At 36.8% G+C, this 22,100-nt stretch overlaps 3 protein-coding genes across 3 annotated transcripts; 1 reads left to right on the top strand and 2 right to left on the bottom strand.

Moving 5' to 3' along the window:
- Positions 1-50: 50 nt before the first annotated feature.
- On the bottom strand, positions 51-3,592 carry LOC148908854 (uncharacterized). The gene is made up of 4 exons (XM_089035251.1): positions 3,511-3,592; positions 2,095-2,494; positions 1,373-1,500; positions 51-194 (listed from the first exon to the last, which is right to left on the bottom strand). Exons 1-4 carry the CDS (start codon positions 3,590-3,592, stop codon positions 178-180), a joined length of 627 nt encoding a protein of 208 aa, XP_088891377.1. The 3' UTR covers positions 51-177.
- A 1,205-nt stretch (positions 3,593-4,797) lies between these two features.
- Positions 4,798-11,017, bottom strand: LOC116305616 (mediator of RNA polymerase II transcription subunit 20). Its single transcript, XM_031715561.2, has 5 exons — positions 10,916-11,017; positions 8,422-8,561; positions 7,902-8,071; positions 6,890-6,979; positions 4,798-5,139 (listed from the first exon to the last, which is right to left on the bottom strand). Exons 1-5 carry the CDS (start codon positions 10,927-10,929, stop codon positions 4,936-4,938), a joined length of 618 nt encoding a protein of 205 aa, XP_031571421.1. The 5' UTR covers positions 10,930-11,017; the 3' UTR covers positions 4,798-4,935.
- A 2,265-nt stretch (positions 11,018-13,282) lies between these two features.
- Positions 13,283-14,943, top strand: LOC116305623 (uncharacterized). The gene has a single exon (XM_031715566.2). It carries the CDS (start codon positions 13,619-13,621, stop codon positions 14,690-14,692), a length of 1,074 nt encoding a protein of 357 aa, XP_031571426.2. The 5' UTR covers positions 13,283-13,618; the 3' UTR covers positions 14,693-14,943.
- The last annotated feature ends 7,157 nt before the right edge of the window (positions 14,944-22,100 follow it).

Here is a 22,100-nt window from a genome sequence, read left to right as displayed (position 1 = left end):
TACTTTTTACAATACGATGTTCAAATACATTCAATAATTGTTTAATCACTTCATTCTTCCATTAATAATATCTTGTAGCATATCAGTATAGGTGTGTACTCTATGAGCATGAATGCATAGAGAATTATAAGCGAGTCATGTACAAAAGAATGCAGTTTTCTGATTGAAGCGAAGGAATTAGTTATCCCTATCATCTAAAAGCAAAGGAAAGATAAAAGGTTAGTTAGTGTGTCTGGACCAACCGGGGGTCATTTTCCGGCTCATTCGATAATTAACCATTGATCTAGCGCGCTGTGATTGAGTGTACCTGTGGAGGGTACAAGACTTAACAAGACTCAAGTCTGGTCTTAAAAAGCATTTTAGTTCTCGCTAAAAGATTTAACCCTGTGCGCCATGATTTTCAACCATTCACAAGAGAATTAAATGACAAAAGACACGGCGGCCATGTTGGAGGATATAACAAAAGAATTCATTGACAATTCTTTTGTTAAATTCCTCCAACATGGCCGACGTGAAAGCCATCAATACTACATAAATATATTGGTTCGGGCATATAGTTGTATTATAAAAGTAAATACGAGAAGCTTCTCGTATTTCCTTTTTTGCAGTACTACTACATGTTTTAACACATGTTTTAATCTTAGTATTTTGTACTCTGTACTATATTTTCTGTCTGTAAGTTTAATTTGATGAACTGGGCATCTCTGTATAAATGTTGTTGATAAATGAATGAATATCGTTTTGTGGTACTGTCGTTTCACAGTCATAAGAAATCCATCCAGCAATCAACGCCATACCCAGTAATAGTAAAAATAGCTAGTGAGCTACTCTAGCTTCCACCAGAAAAGAATACGAGCTACACTAACTACTTTACGTATTCTTTGATTGCAACAACATGACTCAAAATCCCTTAATACCGATGAAAAAGCCGCCATCTTGGTTGATCTAACGAGAAAAGCTAATTGAGGAATGCCTTGTTATCGTGAACCAAAATGGCGGCTATGACGTATCATGCACCCCAAGAATACGTATACTTCTCAGTTGAAGAAATGGAAAACGCGCGCGCGTGCTGTGTGCAGTTATAAAGCACGCGGGGGTTTGCAGAACACGAGAGAAGTGTTAGGAGACGCGGAGTGCTTCTCGACACTTCTTGACTGTTCTGCCAATCCCCAAGTGCTTTATAATTCCACACAGCACAGCAAACAAGATTTTTATTTCTTTTATAAAATACAAATTACGATAACTGTTATTTTAGATAGGAACGACGCTACTAAAAGTGCGCGCGCGTGCTGTGTGCTTTCATAGAGCACGCGCTCCCAACCAATCAGAACGCGAGCTTCATAACAGTTATTTTATAATGTCTGATACTTACTGCTAATTTTGACGTATCCTGATTTGTCACCTTTACGATTGACTTCATCGTCTTGATCATCAGCGCTTTCTATATCTCCCATTATTACAGTCTCTTTGCTTTCCATTTTCTTGTCGTAGTAATAACCACTGGAATTATCATACAAAATGTATAACATGAATGTAATGACCTAAAAGTGGACTCGAAATAGGACAAGTACAATAAAAGAAATGAAAACGGAAAAAAGAAATGAAAGCGGAAAAAGAAATGAAAATGGAAAAAAGAAACATCAGAAAAAATCTGTTAACATTTGGTAGGCTACGATTTCAAGCTCACGCCCCCTCATGTAAGCCCATACAAATTATGTCTCAAAAACTGGGTTTTTGGATCTTTTCTCAAAATAATGACTATCTAGGCAAAAAACAGAAGTGGATTCAGTTAATTCAAATATTCACGGACTGTATTGTATGATTTAGTTTACTTGTGCTATATAACTTTACTTTTACGAACAACCTTTTGCTCTGGAAAGAGAGGAAAAAGACCAAAAAGAGCAAATATTCCAAATGTATGGGTAATTTTTTCAAATAAAAAAAAAAAAAGAAATGAAAACGGGAAAAAATGAGATTACAAAATATAATGGAAGAAAGAAAAACGAAAACAAAACCAAACGAAGAAATAAAACAAAACTATACAAAAAAGGTCAAACAGAAGAGATAAAAGGTGAGTGCATTTTACTGACTTACGCGAAAAGAAAAGCTGCTGCACCTAATACCACCAAGAGAAAGGCCAGTCCGCTTCCTAGAGCGAGCTTTCCATACACTGTATTCAAAAACGTCTTTTTCCCTGATTTAGACGAGTCTTCTTGTCGTCCTAGCAAAGGTATGTCTTTCACAATCTTCATAGCAGGTTCCGTCACCAAGTTACTTATAGAACTAAACACTGTAGTAGTTTTTTTTGTAGTTGGCCTTAGCGAGTCAGTCGTAGAACCAATCACTGCTGGTTTTGTTACATTAGTAAGCGTCGCCTTGGTTGCTTCTATCGTCGGCTCATTCGTAAAATTACCTGGGTGGGTACTGTTTAGCTTTGTAGCATTGAATACTTGTGCTGATTGGGTCGTAGTAAGGCTGTGGTTGTGAAAAGCTTCTACGGAACCAGATTAATCCAAAAAATCAAAAGATCACACCAAATATAATTCACCTTTTCGGCGCTGGCCGTCACGGGAGTATAAATTGTTTTAGATTGTGTTACAGACACCAAAAAGTTCGGACATTGTTCTCGAGTTTCCGTACAAATGAACTGAATCTAAATGAACTATTTACTTGCCTAAATGTTTAGAAAGTTCTCTAAATACAAGTAATTGATCATTTTCTAGCTTGATTGATGCTTTTCTTATTGCTGTTAAGAGAGCTAACTAAAGAAATCTATCTAAATTTTCTCTTTAAAGTCAGTGAATTTGTATGGAAATCCAAGAACGATGTCCGAACGTTTTGGTGACCGTAACACAATCCAGGCTAACGCCGATAAGGTGAATTCAGCCTCAATTCTTATAGTTTATCAAAAGTTATTCCTCAATAAACAATTGACTCAACGACAAAAGCTTACTCCAGCACTTAAAGTGACCATCATGCCCATTTTTATGTATGTCAAAATGTAAATCATTACGAATAAGAAATACTGAAAAAGGACGTTTTTGATAGTTTCGATGTATCTTTCTTGCATTCTTTTGTAGTTGGACGGACATAAGACAGTGCATTCATACAGGTGTGTAACAATAGAGAATTTTAGATTTACGTTCACGGCAAACGTGAAGCGTCAGTTGACCAGTAAAAAATTCTTTTAAATGACTGAAAAAGAATCGCAAAAAAGTCCAAGTAGTAGAAAAACAAAAGAATATTTGTCTTTGGTGAGAAGGTTTGCAAAAGGTAAAGTAAAATACAGGAAAACGATGAAAACGTGGTCACGTTTGCCGTTTGTGGGGAGAAAAAAAAGTCAATCTAAAACTCTCTAACGTTTCAGTTGCGCGGAATGTAGACCATTTTGTCGTTTCGTACCTTTTAGGCTCGTGATTGCACGTTTTTGTCTATTGTCTGTCTATTTCGAGTAACACATACATACAAGCGCGCGCGCTTTGCTTTAAATGCCAAGAGTTTGATTCTTACCTGTTGTGCTCAAGCCTTTTGCATCAGCAACGCAGCTGCTAAACAAAAATGCCAGTACAATGGTAAATTCACGAGGTTTCATGCCGTTGAATGGCAAGATTGTCTATATCTGATTTCCTCTACATTTAGCTCAGCAATTTGTGATGAAGGCGTAATTATGACGTCACGATTAATTATCATTAATTAGTTAGAATCAATAGACTTTTTCGTATTGGTAAAATACCTTGACGACGGATTCACATACGCGGGGCTAGCCTCATTTTAACGTCAAAATATTCAAAAATACCAACAGTAACGTAAAGAATACGCAAATTTAACAATACAAACACTTTTGAATTTGAATTTTGATAACTTTTGATGTTTTTCTTTTCTCTTTTTAATAATAATCTTTAATGAGCATCCTTCAGTACAGACCGAGTTACAAATATTGTAACATGTATACAAAACTAAAATAATAGCCTCCAACTAATCACGTAAATACAATTGCAGGAGTGCTGCGCCACATATCGCATGCATATTCAAGTGTGGGTCCAATACAGGTGAAATAAACTGTCACCAGGATGGCATTAGGGACAGCACTCCCCTTCAGCAACCTCAGAGCGTAAAGCGTTTTGGACGCTTTTCTACAGATGTTAAAAAATCGAGGCTATCTCTGCGTAAATGAATCTGTAGTCAAGGAACACAGCAGTATTTTAATAAATCGAAAAAGCCTATTATGACCCTTAGCAATTACTTCAAGGTCCAAATGCTGACAACAACTGCTATGAATAAAGCGAAGTGTTTCAAAGGATTTATAACCTTCCTCCAAAAGAATATGAACTTTGGACAACAAATCCTGTCATCATCATCGTCATTATCACCAATACCATCCTCACTCATCATCATCATCATCACTCATCATCATCACCATCTTCACTCATCATCATCACCATCCTCACTCATCATCGTCATCCTCACTCATCATCATCACCATTTTCACTCATCATCATCACCATCCTCACTGATCACCATCATCCTCACTCATCATAATCTTGCGCGCGCGCGCTCTTCCCATTTATTGTTTTGATAACTAATTAAAAGACTATCATTGCAAGCTCACCGTTCGTCTCGCTTCGATGCAAAGGCACGGATACCTTTCAAGATGGCACAGGGAACTGTGAAGGGGACTATCGTTTTTCAACATTTAGTCTCTCTTAGCTGCGACATAATAGTGATACAGGGCAATACAATCAAGGGTGGAGGGTGATAAACAAAGCAGTCAGTAACAATAAATAATACGACAACAAGTTCTTTAACAAATCTTTACACTCAATCTTTGCGAGTCTAAGAGTTTATATACAGATTATTAATCAAGAACATTTCTTGATGCAAAATGCGAGGTTGGTTAAGAAAGGGACATTAAGTCCTGCCAGTTGTATGAGAATGTCATGGCCCACTCTGTACCTTTCTATACGAATTAAATAAATCTATATATTGAAGTATAATGTCTGAAGGGCGAAATAAACCAGTTTCTTTGTTGGATGTTTTGGGAATTGAAGGAGCAGAGAATGAACTTCCAAGGAAGCTAGCAGCCCATTCGATAATTAGACTCCAGCACTGATCTACATCTTGACAAGGAAGGTACTCAAGCTGCAAAAGATGTAAACTACGCGTAAGAGAACAGAGTTTGGTTCACATACACCTAAATCCAAATTGGCGCATGGCCAGTTGAAAACGAGGCATCCGGGGCCAAATTTACAGTATTTTTTAATGAATTGATGCTGCAAAATTGTTGCGCTCCTGAATGTAAGTAGAAAAGAAAGACAGAACAAGTGAACAAGTGTATACTTTGCATTGACACCATATTATTTCTTTTGCATTTAAGCCCTGGATGCCTCGTCTTCAATGTAACACACTCGGCCCTGTGCCATATTGGACTTAGGTGTATTGGTTCACTCCAGAATGCATGTGCTGGATTCAATGAACTCTGGGGTGGTTTGAGTATAGTTTAATGAATGAGCAGGAGTGTTTTATTGGGTTTTCGACCTGATAAAACACGATCTGTGAGTTTATTGAACGACTTCAAAAGTTCATGAATAATTAATGAGTATTAAGGGTCCTTATTCGTGACATGCTCCTGCACTCTTTTGGTCCTTTACAACGATTTCAAAATCTTTATATAAAGATATCCATGTTGAACTATTATCAGGTATGAAGATTCATGCAAGTGATGGATTTGAAGGACCTGATAGGTCTAAATGCTCATTAACTATTCATTTTTGAAGCTATATATATTTTTATATATTTTGAATATATATATTTTTATATTTATATATGCTGAGAGTGATAAAATGATATGATGAGTGTTAGAATCAAACCCAGGTCACATTGGTGATAGGCGAGTATTCTCACCCCTACATCATCCATGCCTCCCTGGGTAAAAAACCATCAGAATTTCTTTACATAATGTTTAATAAACAAGCAGGAGTGTCTTTTCGGGTATAAAGCACGAGGCATAGCCAATGATGTGTGTTCTCATATTGTACCGAATTCTTTACAAAATGAACCAAGTTTGATAGAGAAAATCCAAGTTCAAGTTTATGCAAATGAAGACGAATTTATATCAGATATAAAACCTCCTTCATGGTCATGATTTATCTCGTGTTTTCCTCATGAATTATTCATGAGTTTTCAATATTGATTAGTGAGTTAAAGGTATGGCAGGCAGGTTGGAAGGGTCTGAATTTATGAATTTATATATATATATATATATATTTTAAAATATATGCTGAGAGTGATAACATGATACGATGAGTGATCAGGTCACATTGGTGATAGACAAGCATTCTCACCCCTACATCACCCATTCCTCCCTGGGTAAAAAACCATCCAAATTTCTTTACAAATAAATAGACAATCATCAATTATAATAAATATGAGTTTGAATTCTCTCTGTAAATATTTTTAATAGTGTTAGAGTGCTAGCACTAAACCTGTGAAGCAAATACTAATTTTTAGTACTAAATAGTGATAATCAAACGATAAGAAACAAAGGATTCTGTATGAATTACTACTAATTAGTACTAATTTTTCTGTTGATTAGTTTCCCTTGAGACTTTCATAAACTTTCTTGTGTCTGCCTTTTTGATCATAAAAGTTTTCCTCTTTTTTCATCTAATGCTTCTACTTATGAATCGGTGCCAGTGTATTGCGTAGGTGAACTTCAGTAGGCAAAACTTATACGTAGGCGAACTTCAGTAGGCGAACCAATGCGTAGGCAAAACAATTGGATACCGTACTACATATTATTCACAGGTTTAGTGCGTGCACTCTATCTATATTACGATTATGAATAGATTAATTAATCATTTCTTTTATCAGGTGTTTATTTGAACAATACCTCTATCACCACACCCTTGACGCTTGGGCCAATAAGGACCTGTCCTATTTTTAGTATAAAGTCACCATGTTCATATCTTGTTCCCTTTACCTAGAGTAAACAAACAACAATGAATTTTTTTGTGTGTGCGTGGTAAAATATGAAAAAAACAAGCCCAAACAAGGTTCCTGTGTATGGTTTATAATGAATGTATGCAAGGTATGATGAAAATAACAATAAAATGTTTCACTCAACAATTTGCTTCATAACTTGCTACAGTCGTTCCTTGAACCTTGTTCAGTCTTCTAGCAAAGTTTCAGCTAGATTTGGGGACGTTTAGTAGCTTTTTCAAAATTTGCTCTTTTCTCTAAATCAAGCAATGACTGCAGCAAGTTATGAAGCAAATTGTTGAGTGAAAGATTTTATCACTATATCTTCATCATAACTCCCATACATTCCATTATAAACTATACAAGGGAACATTTTTTGGGCTGCCTGTGAACAGACAATCAGTTTGAAAGCAAATACCAGTCTAGACTGGTTCCATTCACAACAATGCATTTGACATGGGAAACTATCAACATTCCATTCACAACACTGGGTCTCACATATGAATTTTCATTGCATCTGCGATATTGGGTTTTACAAGGGAAAGTAATCAAATTCTATCCACATTACTGCAAATTTGCCAACAGTCGTGAATAATTTCCAAAATTATCCCTAATATTTTTAAATATTTCCAAATTAGGAATATTAAAAATTTCCTTTGACATTGTGGGTTTCCATTGCTATAAGAGCAATACAATATGTAGAAATGTAAAATGCAAAATTTATTTTTCTTATGGACTAGAGTGACCACAGTAAATCTGTGAAACACTAATTACTAAATAGTACAAGATAGTGCTACTGTAGTTAAAAAATAGAAAATGATGGAATTTGCATAAAATTGTGCTATTTAGTATTACTAAAGTTTCACGGATTTACTGTGGTCATGCTATTTAAAATAAGTTTGCAAATATAGTCCAGCACTCACTTCTATCTTTGAAGCCTTTCTCTGAACATAAAAAGCTTTTATTCTGATCATCAAAGAATCAAATCCAGTACTTGCAACAAGACAAGTACCACTTTCAAGAACTGCAAACGAGGTGTAAGGGAATTCCGTATTGTGAACAAGATGAATGTACTTGCTGGATGATGAAGACACTGAAAAAAAGCATGCCTTGAAATGTACATTATTTAACAATCGCCGAAGCAAAGTGAATATCAGGGAATAATAACCTAAATGAAGTTGGTGAATTATTGTTTTAGTATAAATACACAGGTGATTTCTTCAAAAAAAAGAAAATAAAGAAGATAAAAGACACATTTTTTCCCAGTAACAGCAACAAAGCGGCTGCCCGCCATTTTGGATTATTGCTGGAGCTGGTGATTATCATGTGATAATCTGAGTTTCTCGACCAATCAGCTCGTGAGATTTTAAATAATCACCTGTGTATTTATACTAACTATATCTAAAAATCAAATAAAGCATTCAGGGAGAGGGGATTGCATACCATTTGATGAAGACATGTAGGTGTCACAGTCAACACACCAATTACCAGTTTTGGTGGCACCAAGTAGCTCAGCTCGTTTTTGTAGCATTTCAACTGTTTGCTGGCCACTCTTACCCTCGGCAATCTCCCAAGGAAATACTCTGAATTCATAATAAATAAATAAAAAATTATATAATATTGATAGGGAACTAAAAGGGGATAAGAAATAGCATTCCTAACTGTATGCCAACTTGCAATTTCTATTTGTACGGATATTTAAATAAAGTGGGACTTTGAGGATTTTGGTTCTCCTTGCTCAGAGAAAAAATTCAATGGCAGGCAAGATTCGAACCTGTTACCCTTGGCACCAAATGATATACAATGCCTATCCCAACCCTAACCCTAAACCTAACCACGAAGAGAATTCACTGGGATGCTTTCTGATTTTTTTCATATTTGAAACAATATTGAAATATTTAAATATCCGTATGAATAGAAATTGCAAGTCAGCATACTGTTACCGTATAAATAGCCACTGCATTTTTGTAGAAACAAGGAGAAAGAGGGACTGCTCAGAGAATGTTTAAAGTAGATGGGGGATGCTGAACTTATGAACTGTTATTGCTTTTTAGTAATCAAATATCATTTGTAATACAGATATTCACAAAGGTACCCCTCCTCCCTCTGTATTCGTAAAATCTATATGCTAAGTCTTTATAATTATTCATACAAATATAGAGAACTTTGCTCTCTTTATTGCAGACACCATCAGGTGAACAGGGACACTTAATTTCCTGATGTGGAATCCTTGTATGCTAGTTGACATAAAAAATCCTGATCAATTGTGTTTGTCCTTGATAATGATTTTTTGGACATGCAGTACATATGTTCATCAAGAATCACCTACTGTACATTCATGGCACATTGCTCAGACTATTCAGCAAACTGTTTATTAATCTGTTCAAACAAGCAATCACCATCTATCATGTCAAACTTTAAACTCATTCATTATTGGAAGTATTCTTCTAGGTCACCAATGATTTTTATCATTTTACTGGAAAGCCTTCTAAATGCTTTTGTGTCATCAAAGTTTACTGAATGAATGTTGGACAGTGGCAATGTTAAATGGTATCCTAGTTTGTTGAACAAGATCAATACTTTTTTCATATGTTCTGTGACCCAACCCTTATACAAAGATAAATACCATAGAAGTTGAAAAGTAATATATGGTGGAAATATATTAAATTATTCACACCAACCATCTGGAGTTCAGTCTTTTTTCAGTGCTCATATTTCATATGGTTGCAATAAATCATTCCATTTCTTATATACATAGCGATTTCTTTCTCTATTATTATTTTTTTAATAATTACACCTAAATACAAGAACACTGTCATACAAACATAACAGATTCCCAGCGAGGTCGGAAATTAATTTTTCCGAATTTAATTCCAAGGGCTTTCACCCGGAATAACCTCGTTCCCAAGCACTATAACTTATCTATATTTCTATATCTTCATGTACAAACATAACAGATAACAATATAACAAATAGGACTCAATTATATATATTTTTTAAATTCTTCATTCTAAAGCCCACCCCCCCACCCCCCCTCTAAGAATGATGAAAATAACTGTAATATCAAAAGACGAGATAACTAGCTAAAAACCGATGTGAGCTATGTCAGTGTTTTTAATGAAACAGTAATGGTAAAAGGGTAAATCATATACCATGAAAAGATGAAAAAACTTTCTGACTTTAGGACGAAGGATAGCATCCAAATCGTCAGTCAGCTTTTTCATCTTTTCACAGTGTATAATTTACCTTTTTACCATTACTGTCAGTCAGCTTTTTCATCTTTTCACAGTGTATAATTTACCTTTTTACCATTACTGTAATATCAAAATGTCAGTCTATACCTTTAATTTACTTTAAAATGATACTTAATTCCTATTAGTTATGTTATTTTTTTTATCTGACGAAGTTCTTGCAATTAGTATGTATCATTAAAGATATGTAACTTATTGTTGAGCTACAGCATGAAAAAAAAAAATCACATTTATTTTCAACTTTTATCATTATTAAATTTATTAAATGAAATGTAGCGAGCACAATCACTCAGATGCAATATGCAACATACAGGGACCGCGGAGCATATTGAAAAGTGGGGAAGGGGGGGGGGCTGGCATTTGAAAATTAAGCATACTCTCAATCCAATTTCGTGGGAAAACGTTTTTTATTTACATTCGTATTTTTGGCGCAAAAAGTGAGGGGGCTACAGCCCCCCAGTACCCCGGCTCCGCGGTCCTTGAAATATAGTTTAAACATTTTTTTTTTCGGGGAAGAAGAAGGGTTGAACCAAGCTGAAAGCCCCCATACGGCCCCTTCACTTTAAACCGCGCTCCACGTCTAGCTACGATAAACTATCAAATTGATCTCAAAATGCTTGTTTGTATTTCATAAAACAAACAAAGCCCTCCCTGCATATGCCTGAATGAATAAAGCTAGGTATTACCTCGTGACTCCCATTTCTAGTGGCTGTAAGCCAGTCTGTTTTCTTTCGTTTTTGTTATACAGTTTGATTCTCCTTTTCCGCCATGTTGATTCCTGTCACCGCAGGGAACTATGGGATTTAAACACAGGAAACCCACACGAAACCTAAGGGAAGTCAAGCGTTTTTACTCACGTCGGAAGACAGCCATAAACAATAGAAACTTTCTGCACAATTCCCGGAGGATAGAAAATGTATTGTTTTGGTACCCCATAATGGCCGCTGTGACATCACGTGAAAACGCTCTATAAACGTTTGCAGGTTGTTTACTATAGTAGAACAATTGCACTTCTTTTATGTGGCATTCCCTTTAGACTGCTTTACGGTTAACAAGTCCCAGTGACAGAGGGGGGAGGGAAGGGGAGAAGGGATCTATCCGGGGGGGGGGGGGTACTCCTCTATATTCGCTATACGGGTACGTGCCAACAATTTTTACTCTGGAACAGTTTCAGGGTTCAGAGGGCTCAGCGGCACATCCATACCCTAAACGGGCAAGAGTACACCCGCGGGGGATCTATAGCGCCCAAAACGTTTTTTTTTTTTTCGTTCTTGATTATTTGCAGCAACTTGCTATAAGATGTAGCAACTCGTATTTTATTAACTCTACATACAGCAACTCGTTTCTTTTTACAGGAACTTGTTTCAGCAACCCACATCTACAATGCAGCAACTCCTGTAACATGCAACCCGTCTTACTTGCTTTATGGTCCTTATGGGCCAACCTACACTGTAAAAACTGCCTGGTTGAAACAACCAAAAAATATTGGTTGAATTTATGCAACTGAGACAACCAGTTTTAAAATGGTTAAAATGAACGATTTACTTTGGGTTACAACCACCATAATATTATTGGTTATTATAAGCAATTTACTTGGGATTATAACAACCGGCAAAATATATTGGTTATTATAAACAATACTGATTTTTAAGATCAAGGTAATGCAACTGAGACAACTATTTTTTTAGGTTGTTTCCTAATGATATATACGCATGCTGGCGATTCACATTGGGCCAGGCCTAAAACCATACTAAAAATGATAACTATCATCATCATTATGCTGAAAATTATACAATGATATCGTATTTAACCATAGTTAATAGAGGGGAACCCCTCTATTAACTATGATTTAACCGAAGTCGCATAAATCATGGTTAACGCGATATCACTATCACGGATCGTTTGAGGGCTCTCAGCCAATGAGAAGTGAGATTTGAGTTTATAATATGTATAATAAATAGATTTCATCACATGTTAAGCTATGTCAAGAGCTTGGTATCGTTTTTATTCGCGAATTTTCACCATATCATATGGCAAACAAGCAAGTCCATAATTTGTTTATTAGTCATTTAGGGTCGAAACAATAAAACAAAACTCACAGTTTCCAGTTTATAACTGATATCCAACCTTAATGTGTAATAAATAACGGATTAAAAAGCATTGGTGTTCAGCTTAATTTACTGGCTCAACCATTTTAAGTGCCCATGAATATAAAAAGCCTTTCAAACTGCTTGAAAAATCCGCGGTCTTGAAAAATTAAGGACTTCTGATTTAGAGTGTAGACTTAAATCTGCTACTTGTAAATAGACGCTAATGCAAAAATCAATAGCTTTATCCGCCGTAATCCTTTAATATGCCTTTTCTCCGACGATTTGACAGTCCTCCCTTGTATCTGTACACGTGCTCAGAACTAATGGTTTCCGAATGCAATGCTTTCGCAGGACCCAACGTCTAGTAGATATGAAAGTCATTGAAACAATAAAAGGTCGTGGTGTGTTTATTTTCTCTTTACAAACACGTCTGATTCAAAACAAGAGGCTATTTATAAATGTGTCTGAGGGAAGCTCTGAATAATAACGAAAATTAATTGGTTCCTCTAGCTTTTAAAAAGAACATGTTTTGCTACTTTGTACGTGGGAACCCTTAATTGTGTTGTTCGTCAAATGAGGATAAAATGTAAGAAAGGCCATTTAAGTTTTTCAGTTAAAGTAAACTTCACATGCAATTGCATTGATCTTTGGCATTGGCGTTGGCTGATTTGATTAAAAAGCTATCAACTGTAGAATTGTTATTGTCGCAGCGATCAAAAAAACTCGGTAAATGCTAGCCTTTTGTCCAATTAGTCGAGTTTTTCAATTTGAAATTAAGAAATGATTTTTTTTTGAAGATTGCTGGATCTAAAGATTGACATTATGTCAAGAAAGATCAAATCAAGGTAAACTGGAATTCGAAAACAATGTTTGGAAGACAGCTGTGTTTTCAGTCGATATGCAAATTAGACCTCACTGCTTGAATTTATTTGCAATTGAAAGAAAGAGCGTTTGAGATCGCTGAGACAATATAGAATAACGAAAAAAGCTCCAGTAGCAGAACTCGAATTAGACATATTATATTTCTTGTTTGGAGTTTTTTGCCTCTCCAGCTGAGACCACAGCCTACTGAAAGCTGTAGAAATTCATAAGAAATCGCGAAATGTCTATATTCAAGCAAAATAGAATATTTTTCGTAGCCTTTTGATCAAAATTCTGTTGACAGTGTTAGCCAAAATAATGAAATACCACTAGCAGGTTAACCCATGATGGACAGTCACTATGACAACCATCCTTTAAAGACGATTTCGGGTCTATTGTTAAACTGTTTCCGAAGTAGGTAACGCGTTTTAAAACATAATGGCAAGTAGTAAGTCGAGGCGTCTTTCGCGGGGGAGAAAGTTCCTTTACGAACAAGAAGTCGAACAAATAATAGAAGAAGAAGCAAACTCCATAAAATCCTTGATTACATCGTTACCCATAGATGATAAGTTGAAACTGAAGATTGCGAGAGAGTCAAACTTAGTGGCGGTGTTAAAAGACCTCGAAGAATACAGTACAGGAGTTTGTCTAATTAAGGTGGATTCGCCGGATTCTTCACAGCATCATCACGTCGGGAGTGGGTTCCACATAAGAGATGGATGGGTACTCACTACTTCTAACGTCATTCGCAACCGAGACCAACTCAAGAACGCCTCTTTCATGTTTTCTTCAGCTGAAGGAATGGCTTGCTTTGAGGCAAGAGACGACCGCAGGGCGTTCGTTCACAGAATGCTGCCACCTGGACGCCGTCCAGATTATCACAACCGTGACCTGACTTTGATCAAGCTTGGAGTACAATTCACAAGAAGGAGAAGGAAAGAAGATATTACAGCGTGGGAAAATGAGGAACAAGCGCTCTTAGAAAGCCATAAGCCGTTCAGTTTCCTAAACTTGATGACAAATAAACTGGGCCTTGTTTCCGCCACAGATACCAAACCTCATGAAGAAGATATCCTTTGCACTGTATATCATGCAATGGAAAACGACCAAGACCAGAAACGATTTCATCTCGGATTCAAGGTGTCCCGTGTTTACCAAATCCTGGATCTCGGAATGTACGACTTTTCTGGTGGTTTTGAGGCGACAATGACAGGATGCCCAGTGCTTGCATTCAGAAGTGGTCAGTTCTCTTTCTTGGGCGTATTTCTTCCTGGCTCAAGCCATAAAGAAGGTACAGGAAACGTTTTTTCATATATCGGGCAAGCTCTACTTTGGCAAGAACAGCTAGGAAGACACATTGAATCCGGGATCAAAGCAATGGAAAATATGCCAAAAATTGTGGCGTATTCCCTCGATATTCCGTTCAACGAGAGAGCAAAGTTGGTGATGGATAAAAATGTCTACCAGGCTGCCGAGCTGGCATTAGAGCACAGAGTTTTGATCTTGTACTGAGCCGGATCAGCAAACTGAACATTGCATTCAATTTACCTTGTAATTTGATTAGTAATTGCAGAACATACGATTGAAAATTAATCAGAACATAGTGTCAAAATATCAAAGATAAAGTTGATATAGATGGACATAGCAGTCAGTGAATGGTATCGTAAGGGAGAGGTGATTTAAAAAATAATTACAGATCTTTATATTATTAACCATGAATTTAAACTAACTGAATGAGATAAATTAAACTAGATTTGTTTCAATGGGTATTAATTCTTAATCACGATGATTGTAGAACTACTTATTTTCCAAAAATAAAAAGCAAATGAAACTGAGAAAAATGAAAAATCAAGGCGATTTGCAAAACCCCAAGCTTTCACCAAAACTGAAAAGCAATCGGCTTGTGGTCAACCACAATTTCTAATCATTTCTAGCCTCAAGTCATTTAACCAAGAAATTGTCATTATATGCGCTTAGGAAAGGAGAAAATTACAACACTTGGCTTTGGAACGCATCTCTCGCTCTAAGATTATTGGTAGAAGTAGCTTGAATGAACGATTCAGTTTAATAAACAGGTATCTGGAAGCCCTGCCTGCAATAACATGAGGTTTTTTATAGCAATTTGCATTTGGTTCTCATGTGGATCTCATTAAAGATAGCAATGAAAGCGGTAATCACACTTCTTAGCAATGACGAAGTACAAATGCGCCAATGAGAAGAATAATCAGTATAGTTAGGAGTTACCTAAATAAATAACGTATTTCATAATAGAGCTTTTGATATAATAGTCATGTAATCTGCATACACACAATTGCAAAATCACTCTCGGGATTAAAAAACATCGCAATAAGATCGAAATGTAACATAGTAAGTACGTAAATAAATTGTATCTAGTGATCTACAACTCGTGGATTGTTCGTAAATTTTACTGAAGTTGCAATGACAGAAAGCATGGATGCTTTTAACACGTGTCGTATTGACTGTGTTTGAATACATCAGAGGATACCTGCCAATTTTGATTCCGTTCTATGTTTTGAACCCGATTTAGCGTATAACCAGACAAGTAGAAGCTGCAGCAGGATGTTTGGAATTAAAGAAATATATATCACTAATTGAGTTGCACGAAGAATGGGCAGGTTTGTTTTGAATCGTTGATTCGACAGCGGGGTGCAATGTCCTTTTTTATATAATTTTGGCAGCGTAAGCCGAAGAAATAAAAAACCCACGCTTGTGCAGTCTGACATCGCCCGTAATTTCCCATAAAGTCATCTTCGTATTTTAGTGATCTTTAAAAGGTTGTTTATCTGGATATATCTGGGTGTGGTCAGGTTAGTGGTAATGGTGGTATATAGTAGTTGGTCTTACTGTGGTTACCATGACGTCATGTCAATGGTAAAGGATGTCATAAGGTTGTTTATCTGGATATATCTGGGTGTGGTCAGGTTAGTAGTAGTAGTGGTACATAGTAGTTGGTCTTACTGTGGTTAACATGACGTCATGTCACATGGCCAACGGTAAAGGATGTCATAAGGTTGTTTATCTGGATATATCTGGGTGTGTTCAGGTTAGTGGTAATGGTGGTATATAGTAGTTGGTCTTACTGTGGTTAACATGACGTCATGTCACATGGCTAATGGTAAAGGATGTCACAAGGCTGTTTATCTGGATATATCTGGGTGTGGTCAGGTTAGTAGTAGTAGTGGCATATAGTAGTTGGTCTTACTGTGGTTAACATGACGTCATGTCACATGGCTAATGGTAAAGGATGTCACAAGGTTGTTTATCTGGATATATCTGGGTGTGGTCCAGGTTAGTAGTAGTAGTGGCATATAGTAGTTGGTCTTACTGTGGTTAACATGACGTCATGTCACATGGCTAATGGTAAAGGATGTCACAAGGTTGTTTATCTGGATATATCTGGGTGTGGTCCAGGTTAGTAGTAGTAGTGGAATATAGTAGTTGGTCTTACTGTGGTTAACATGACGTCATGTCACATGGCTAATGGTAAAGGATGTCATAAGGTTGTTTATCTGGATATATCTGGGTGTGGTCCAGGTTAGTAGTAGTAGTGGTATAGGAGTTGGTCTTACTGTGGTTCACAAGACGTCATGTGTTGTTTATCTGGATATATCTGGGTATGGTCAGGTTAGTGGTAGTGGTAGCAATGGTATATTTCAACAAAACAATGTAAGGATTTCGTTGCATCTTGCATACTACATCTTGCAACTTGATTACTGAGCTTGAAATTTATTCCAGCTGCTCTGAAATAGTGGCTTTGTAATGACGTCACTGCAAACTGCGGTGATATGATGCCAGCCATTGTTAAATAAAGACATGCCCGTTATTGCGATGAAAGTATGAAACTCATTTATTATTGTGTTATCAAGCACGTAATTAACAATTCTTTTTTGAATTTTCTGGCCTGAAAATCCGTGATTTCAAGCGAGGAAAAGTGACATCGCAGTTTTGCAAATTTAAATTAAAGTAGTACTAGATATATGAGGCATTAAGCCGTGTGGGATGGGCTCGGACACTAAAATAAGAACATGCGTAATAGGTAAAATTCATATTTGATATCCGAACCCATCCCACTTTTTCGTGGGATTGCCAGATCACTAGATACACCGTGCTGACGAGGCCCAATACAGGCCGAAACAGCTGTCCTCGGTTTCTAGTTGAGCTGGCTCATTTTTTACCCAACTTGAAGTTGTGGAAGGCATGTATGGCACTCTTCTTCAGTCGTTTCATCTAAGGCTCGTAATTTACCTATTACGCATGTTCTTATTTGATATCCGAGTCCATCCTACACGGCTGCCCCATCTAGTAAAAAATAATGCTAGACTTAATTAGAGATAAAGCACAGAAGCCCACATCCACTGGTAGCAATTTGTGGCAATTTCGCTTTTTTGAAATAATTGGAATCTAAAAGTATCTAACTGGGTAAAACGATTTTATCAAGCCCAATAGTTTTTCCACTATAAATAAATTAAAAGGAAATATAGAAAAAGAGAATATTAACTATTTACGTACAGGTTTCATTAATAATTAAGCAATGGTCAATGCTTAGCGTGCGTAAATCTATTGATGGTGCTTGATGGTGCACGCGGATAGTTGGGAGAGCACGATAGTAGCGTAAGAGTTGCACGTGGCGGAGCCAATATTTTTATCATATTCTGCTTTTTTCTCAATTTATTCCTGTCTATGGTTTGTTTCTTTGTTTACTTTAAGTTAGTATTACGGATTTTGTTTATCCCAAACTTCGTTGGTGATCGTTTTAAATCAACTGGAAACAGGAGTTCTGTGGGGTATATGTACAATTAACAAATAGACATCAGTGTGACATGTGGGTATCCGCATACTACTTTGACGATGTGATGACGAAATTTATCGTCAATGAGAGGACAGACACATAAAAAACTGATGTCTATTTGTCTTTTACAATAGCAAAAGCGATAAAAACTTCTCGTTTTTAGTAATCAAAACAACCAAAGGAAAGAGCGCGCGCTCATTGAACGTCAGTTTTATCTGTCACGGCCCGGTTGTACGAAGCCTGGATAGCGCTAACCGGCGGATAAATCCTCATCCAGTGGATAAGTCGATGCAGTTGTCCAGTAATTTTATCCACTGAATAAGATTTATCTCACGGATAGCACTATCCAGGCTTCGTACAACTGGGTCCTGTCCTGTTATTGATGATAAGAATAACCAATCAGCGCGCGAGAAAGTTGTAAGTTATTGTAAAATGACGCACGGACGACTGAAGGACGACTGACGGACGGGCGGACGGAAGTGACCTATTCAAGCCATGCGGAAGAAACAAATCGATGGGTTACCAATTTTTCTTAAGTATGGTGCTCCGCTATAACATGTAACGACGTCGAAATTAATTTGGCGTGTTGAATATATAAAGTTTAGGCACTGTCTAAAAGAGGAGCTGCCAATGGGCACAGGGAGCCCAATTTATATAAAACTGAAATGTGAAAATATAATCGAGAAAAACTCTTCAATTATTTTTTTAATTCGAGATGAAGATAATGTCCCCAAAAATGAAAACCATGAAGTGAAAAAATCAAATTGAAATTATGCACTATATCGTTTCCTTTGCACTAGTTTTTGTTTTCGACCTTATTACTTACTACTTGATTATGATGATAGTGAAGATGATGATGGTAATGATGATGGTGATGATGATGGTGATGATGATGGTGATGATGATGGTGATGATGATGATGATGATGTTGGTGGTGATCGATGATGATGAATATACGTGGTGTGGTGATGATGAAAATGATGATGATGACGATGTTGTTGATGATGATGATTATTATCATGGTGATGATGATGAGAACAAAACTTAAGGTCTTAAATAACTGAGGAGAAAGTGCGGCTTTTGTAATTACAACTATAAATGGTTAGACCTTCACATTACTCGGCTGATAACGTCCTAACTCCCTCTGTGAGGGAGAACCGTAAAAGAAACACTGAAGTTGTAATGAACCCCTGGCAGTGACCACCCCTTTAGTGTCTGGACATTACTAATAATTTCATAATGGGTTTCGAGCTTTTGGATAGGTATTTTGCGTCCTGTGTTCTATTGTGCTACACCAGCCAAAATCACGAATAAATAATAGATAATAAATGAATAGATGATGGTACTGATAACGACGATACCCACGATGGTAATGATGATAAATTAGAGTAAATCATATCAATTTTTTGTTTTGAGGATGGCACTTGAAAGTAAACAAACTGATAAACTCTTGGGTCCCCTTTTAACATCTCAATGGAAACATGGACCACTGATTACCGTGGTCATCCAAGCAACGTGAAGGTCTAAACTTTGCATTAAATAATCAGAGCTTCGTAAAACAAATCCTGTTGTAAAGACAAATCAATAACAATCTCTATAACAAATATGCTTTCCGTTAAAATACGATACGTCAAACAGCTCTATTTAAATTAACATTTAGACCCTCAGCCCAAATGAGGTCGAAGGCTGAATATGTTATTGAGTGTTTGGGTCACTTTACGTGACCTTGGGTAGGCTGTGGTAAGGACCACGAGGCGCTAGATAGTTTTACCTTCGATCTATGCTTTGCCTTGATGCACTTTAATGATTGAAAGGCCGTTTAGTTTTGTATTGAAATCGCGCTATCGTGAATAACGCACTCTGATTTGCAAAAATCTTTTTGCTGACGACTTCATCTTCTTAAAATTCCCGCGGGATTACACAAGCAATTTTTTTCTGCAACAGCGTTGCGACACAAGTTGTATGGAGTATTACAGCGTATATCCTACAGCGCAATTTGAAAAAGATGTTGCGAGACAAGTTGCGACAATTGTTTGCCTCTTCTTTGCACCATGTAAACATTGCAACTGGTGTCGCAACGCTATTGCGAGTCAAGTTTCAGAGAAAATTGCTCCGTGCAATCACGCCTTAACCAAACGCCGTGCTTTTATTCTAGTAAAAGGTAGTCTTAGTTGGGTTTCTTTATGGAAGTGGATAAATCTTTTGTTTAACGTTTTTGGTGTGGCTGGATCTCTAGACAGAATCATGTACGGTTCGATTAAAATTATTTTCCACACCGGGAATCGAACCCGAATCCTAGCCACTACACCATGTGGGAATACGATAAGTGGAAGTTTACGATTGGGGTACTATGTTTCCTTGATTTCAGCCAATGAAATACGCCTTTCAGTTTGCCGTCTTAAACCAGAAAAAGAGCCAAAAGTAAGAAGAATATTAAATTTGTCGTAATTTATGGGAGATTTTCACACCTAAAATCGTGATTCCAAATAAAGAGGAATGACCACCTTATCACAAGAACGAAACACAACGTAAATACAAGAAAAAAATCACGCATAGCAGAGCAAGGTTTCGATCCTTGGACCTCTGGGTTATGGGCCCAGCACGCTTCCAATGCGCCACTCTGCTTACATCTGTTAACTTATGAATAGAATTAATACCTGGATCAATCAATCAAAATGAAACATCGAGAAACGAGTATAAAGGGTTTGACTTTGTTTTTATGGCGCGCGAACTGGAAAACGCCCCTTCCGATATGAAGTTGTTCTTGAGCAGGATTTCAACGGTAAGACTTTTATCAAATGCCCCCTCCCCCTCCCGATTTTTAGTTTTCGATTCCGATTTGTGGGGAGTCCGATAAATAACGTATTACAGTTTCATCTTTTTCTTTTAAAAAAAGTCTCGGGAAGAGCGCTCTTAACCCTATTCAACTTTCGTATCAAATCTTCTGGAATACTCTGCTTTGTCTGGGGGTAATAAGCCTGAAGCGAGATGACGTTTTACCCCCGACCCTATACCATAATAGTTTTTAAAATTCCTTCATATTAAAATTTTTGATTCCTTAGAGAATACAGGAACAATAGTCATAATTAAAGAACAAAAGCAGTGTGAAAAGGATTATGGTCTAGAGACGGGGGTAAAACGTCATCTCGCTTCAGGCGTATTGCTTTGTTGATGGTCTCCAACAAACCTAAAATTTCAAACATATACCGCTAGAACCTTGTTTAATGCTGACTGCTTTTCTAGATGTATTCCTCTCTTAAAAAAACTTAAAGGGTTGCCTATTGAAAACTTGGTTAGATTTCTAGCTTAAGTGTCAATAATTTCTAAGGCCCCGTCCACACGTATCCACAAATTTTTGTATCCGCAATTTTTTTTACGGATACGGGTTGCGTCCACACGTGTCCGCAAATTTTTGTGTCCGTATCCGCAAATTTTACGAAAACGGATACGTGTGGACGGTGAAAATGATTCGAATACGCTGCGTGTGGACGCAAACATCTTCGTATTCGCAAAAAATACGTGTGAACGGGGCCTAACTTATGTTGTTGACAATGAAATACAGGAACTCATTATAACTTCACTAAACATTTCGAAAGAATATCGTTCAGATCATGTGCACGTGGTTATTTTCATCATTCTTGTCACATGCAACTCATTTCCCTAGAGGGAATAAGAGGACGGACCACTTAGAGTTTTGAGGAGGTCGGGGGTTGGGCAATTTACTTTTTGCAGGAATTTCTTTTACGCCTCATGACTTGTGTAGGAATTTTTTTGTGGCACTTTTCTTATGCACGATTTTTTTTACTCTTTAAAGCTGTGCTCGAATTTTTTTGGGGGGTTTTGCACAACCCCCCTACTCAAATCCTTAACTACTCAAAATTGTTAAAAAATAATTTGCAATTGTAAATTTACCACTATGTATTTAATTCTTACATGTACTACCTATTAAATTTTCAGGTTTGCTCACTAACAAATGAAGAACTAGAAGAACCGGAAATACAGGACGAGCTAGGTAGACTCTTGCAAAGCCCACAGAACCAATATTCTGGAATAATAATAATGATAATAATAATTGATTAAAAAAAGGAACCTTTATTATTAATAATACGT

This window comes from Actinia tenebrosa, unplaced genomic scaffold, assembly GCF_029948245.1.
Source record: "Actinia tenebrosa isolate PJP-AT-01 unplaced genomic scaffold, QUT_ActTen_1.0 PGA_scaffold3__52_contigs__length_22856419, whole genome shotgun sequence".
Taxonomy (NCBI): Eukaryota; Metazoa; Cnidaria; class Anthozoa; order Actiniaria; family Actiniidae; genus Actinia; species Actinia tenebrosa.
The sequence above is the reverse complement of the archived record's forward strand: the minus strand, read 5'-3'. Positions and strand labels throughout refer to the sequence as shown.

Coding starts and splice junctions, on each gene's coding strand:
- LOC116305616 (XM_031715561.2), bottom strand. Junction 8,072..8,421: donor CTACATGTCTTCATCAAATG/GTATGCAATCCC, acceptor GCTTTTTTTCAG/TGTCTTCATCATCCAGCAAG. Junction 6,980..7,901: donor GAAAGGCTTCAAAGATAGAA/GTGAGTGCTGGA, acceptor TGTTTACTCTAG/GTAAAGGGAACAAGATATGA.
- LOC116305623 (XM_031715566.2), top strand. CDS start 13,619: ATGGCAAGTAGTAAGTCGAGGCGTCTTTCGCGGGGGAGAAAGTTCCTT.
- LOC148908854 (XM_089035251.1), bottom strand. CDS start 3,592: ATGAAACCTCGTGAATTTACCATTGTACTGGCATTTTTGTTTAGCAGC. Junction 2,495..3,510: donor AAAAGGCTTGAGCACAACAG/GTAAGAATCAAA, acceptor CTGGTTCCGTAG/AAGCTTTTCACAACCACAGC. Junction 1,501..2,094: donor GCAGCAGCTTTTCTTTTCGC/GTAAGTCAGTAA, acceptor TGATAATTCCAG/TGGTTATTACTACGACAAGA.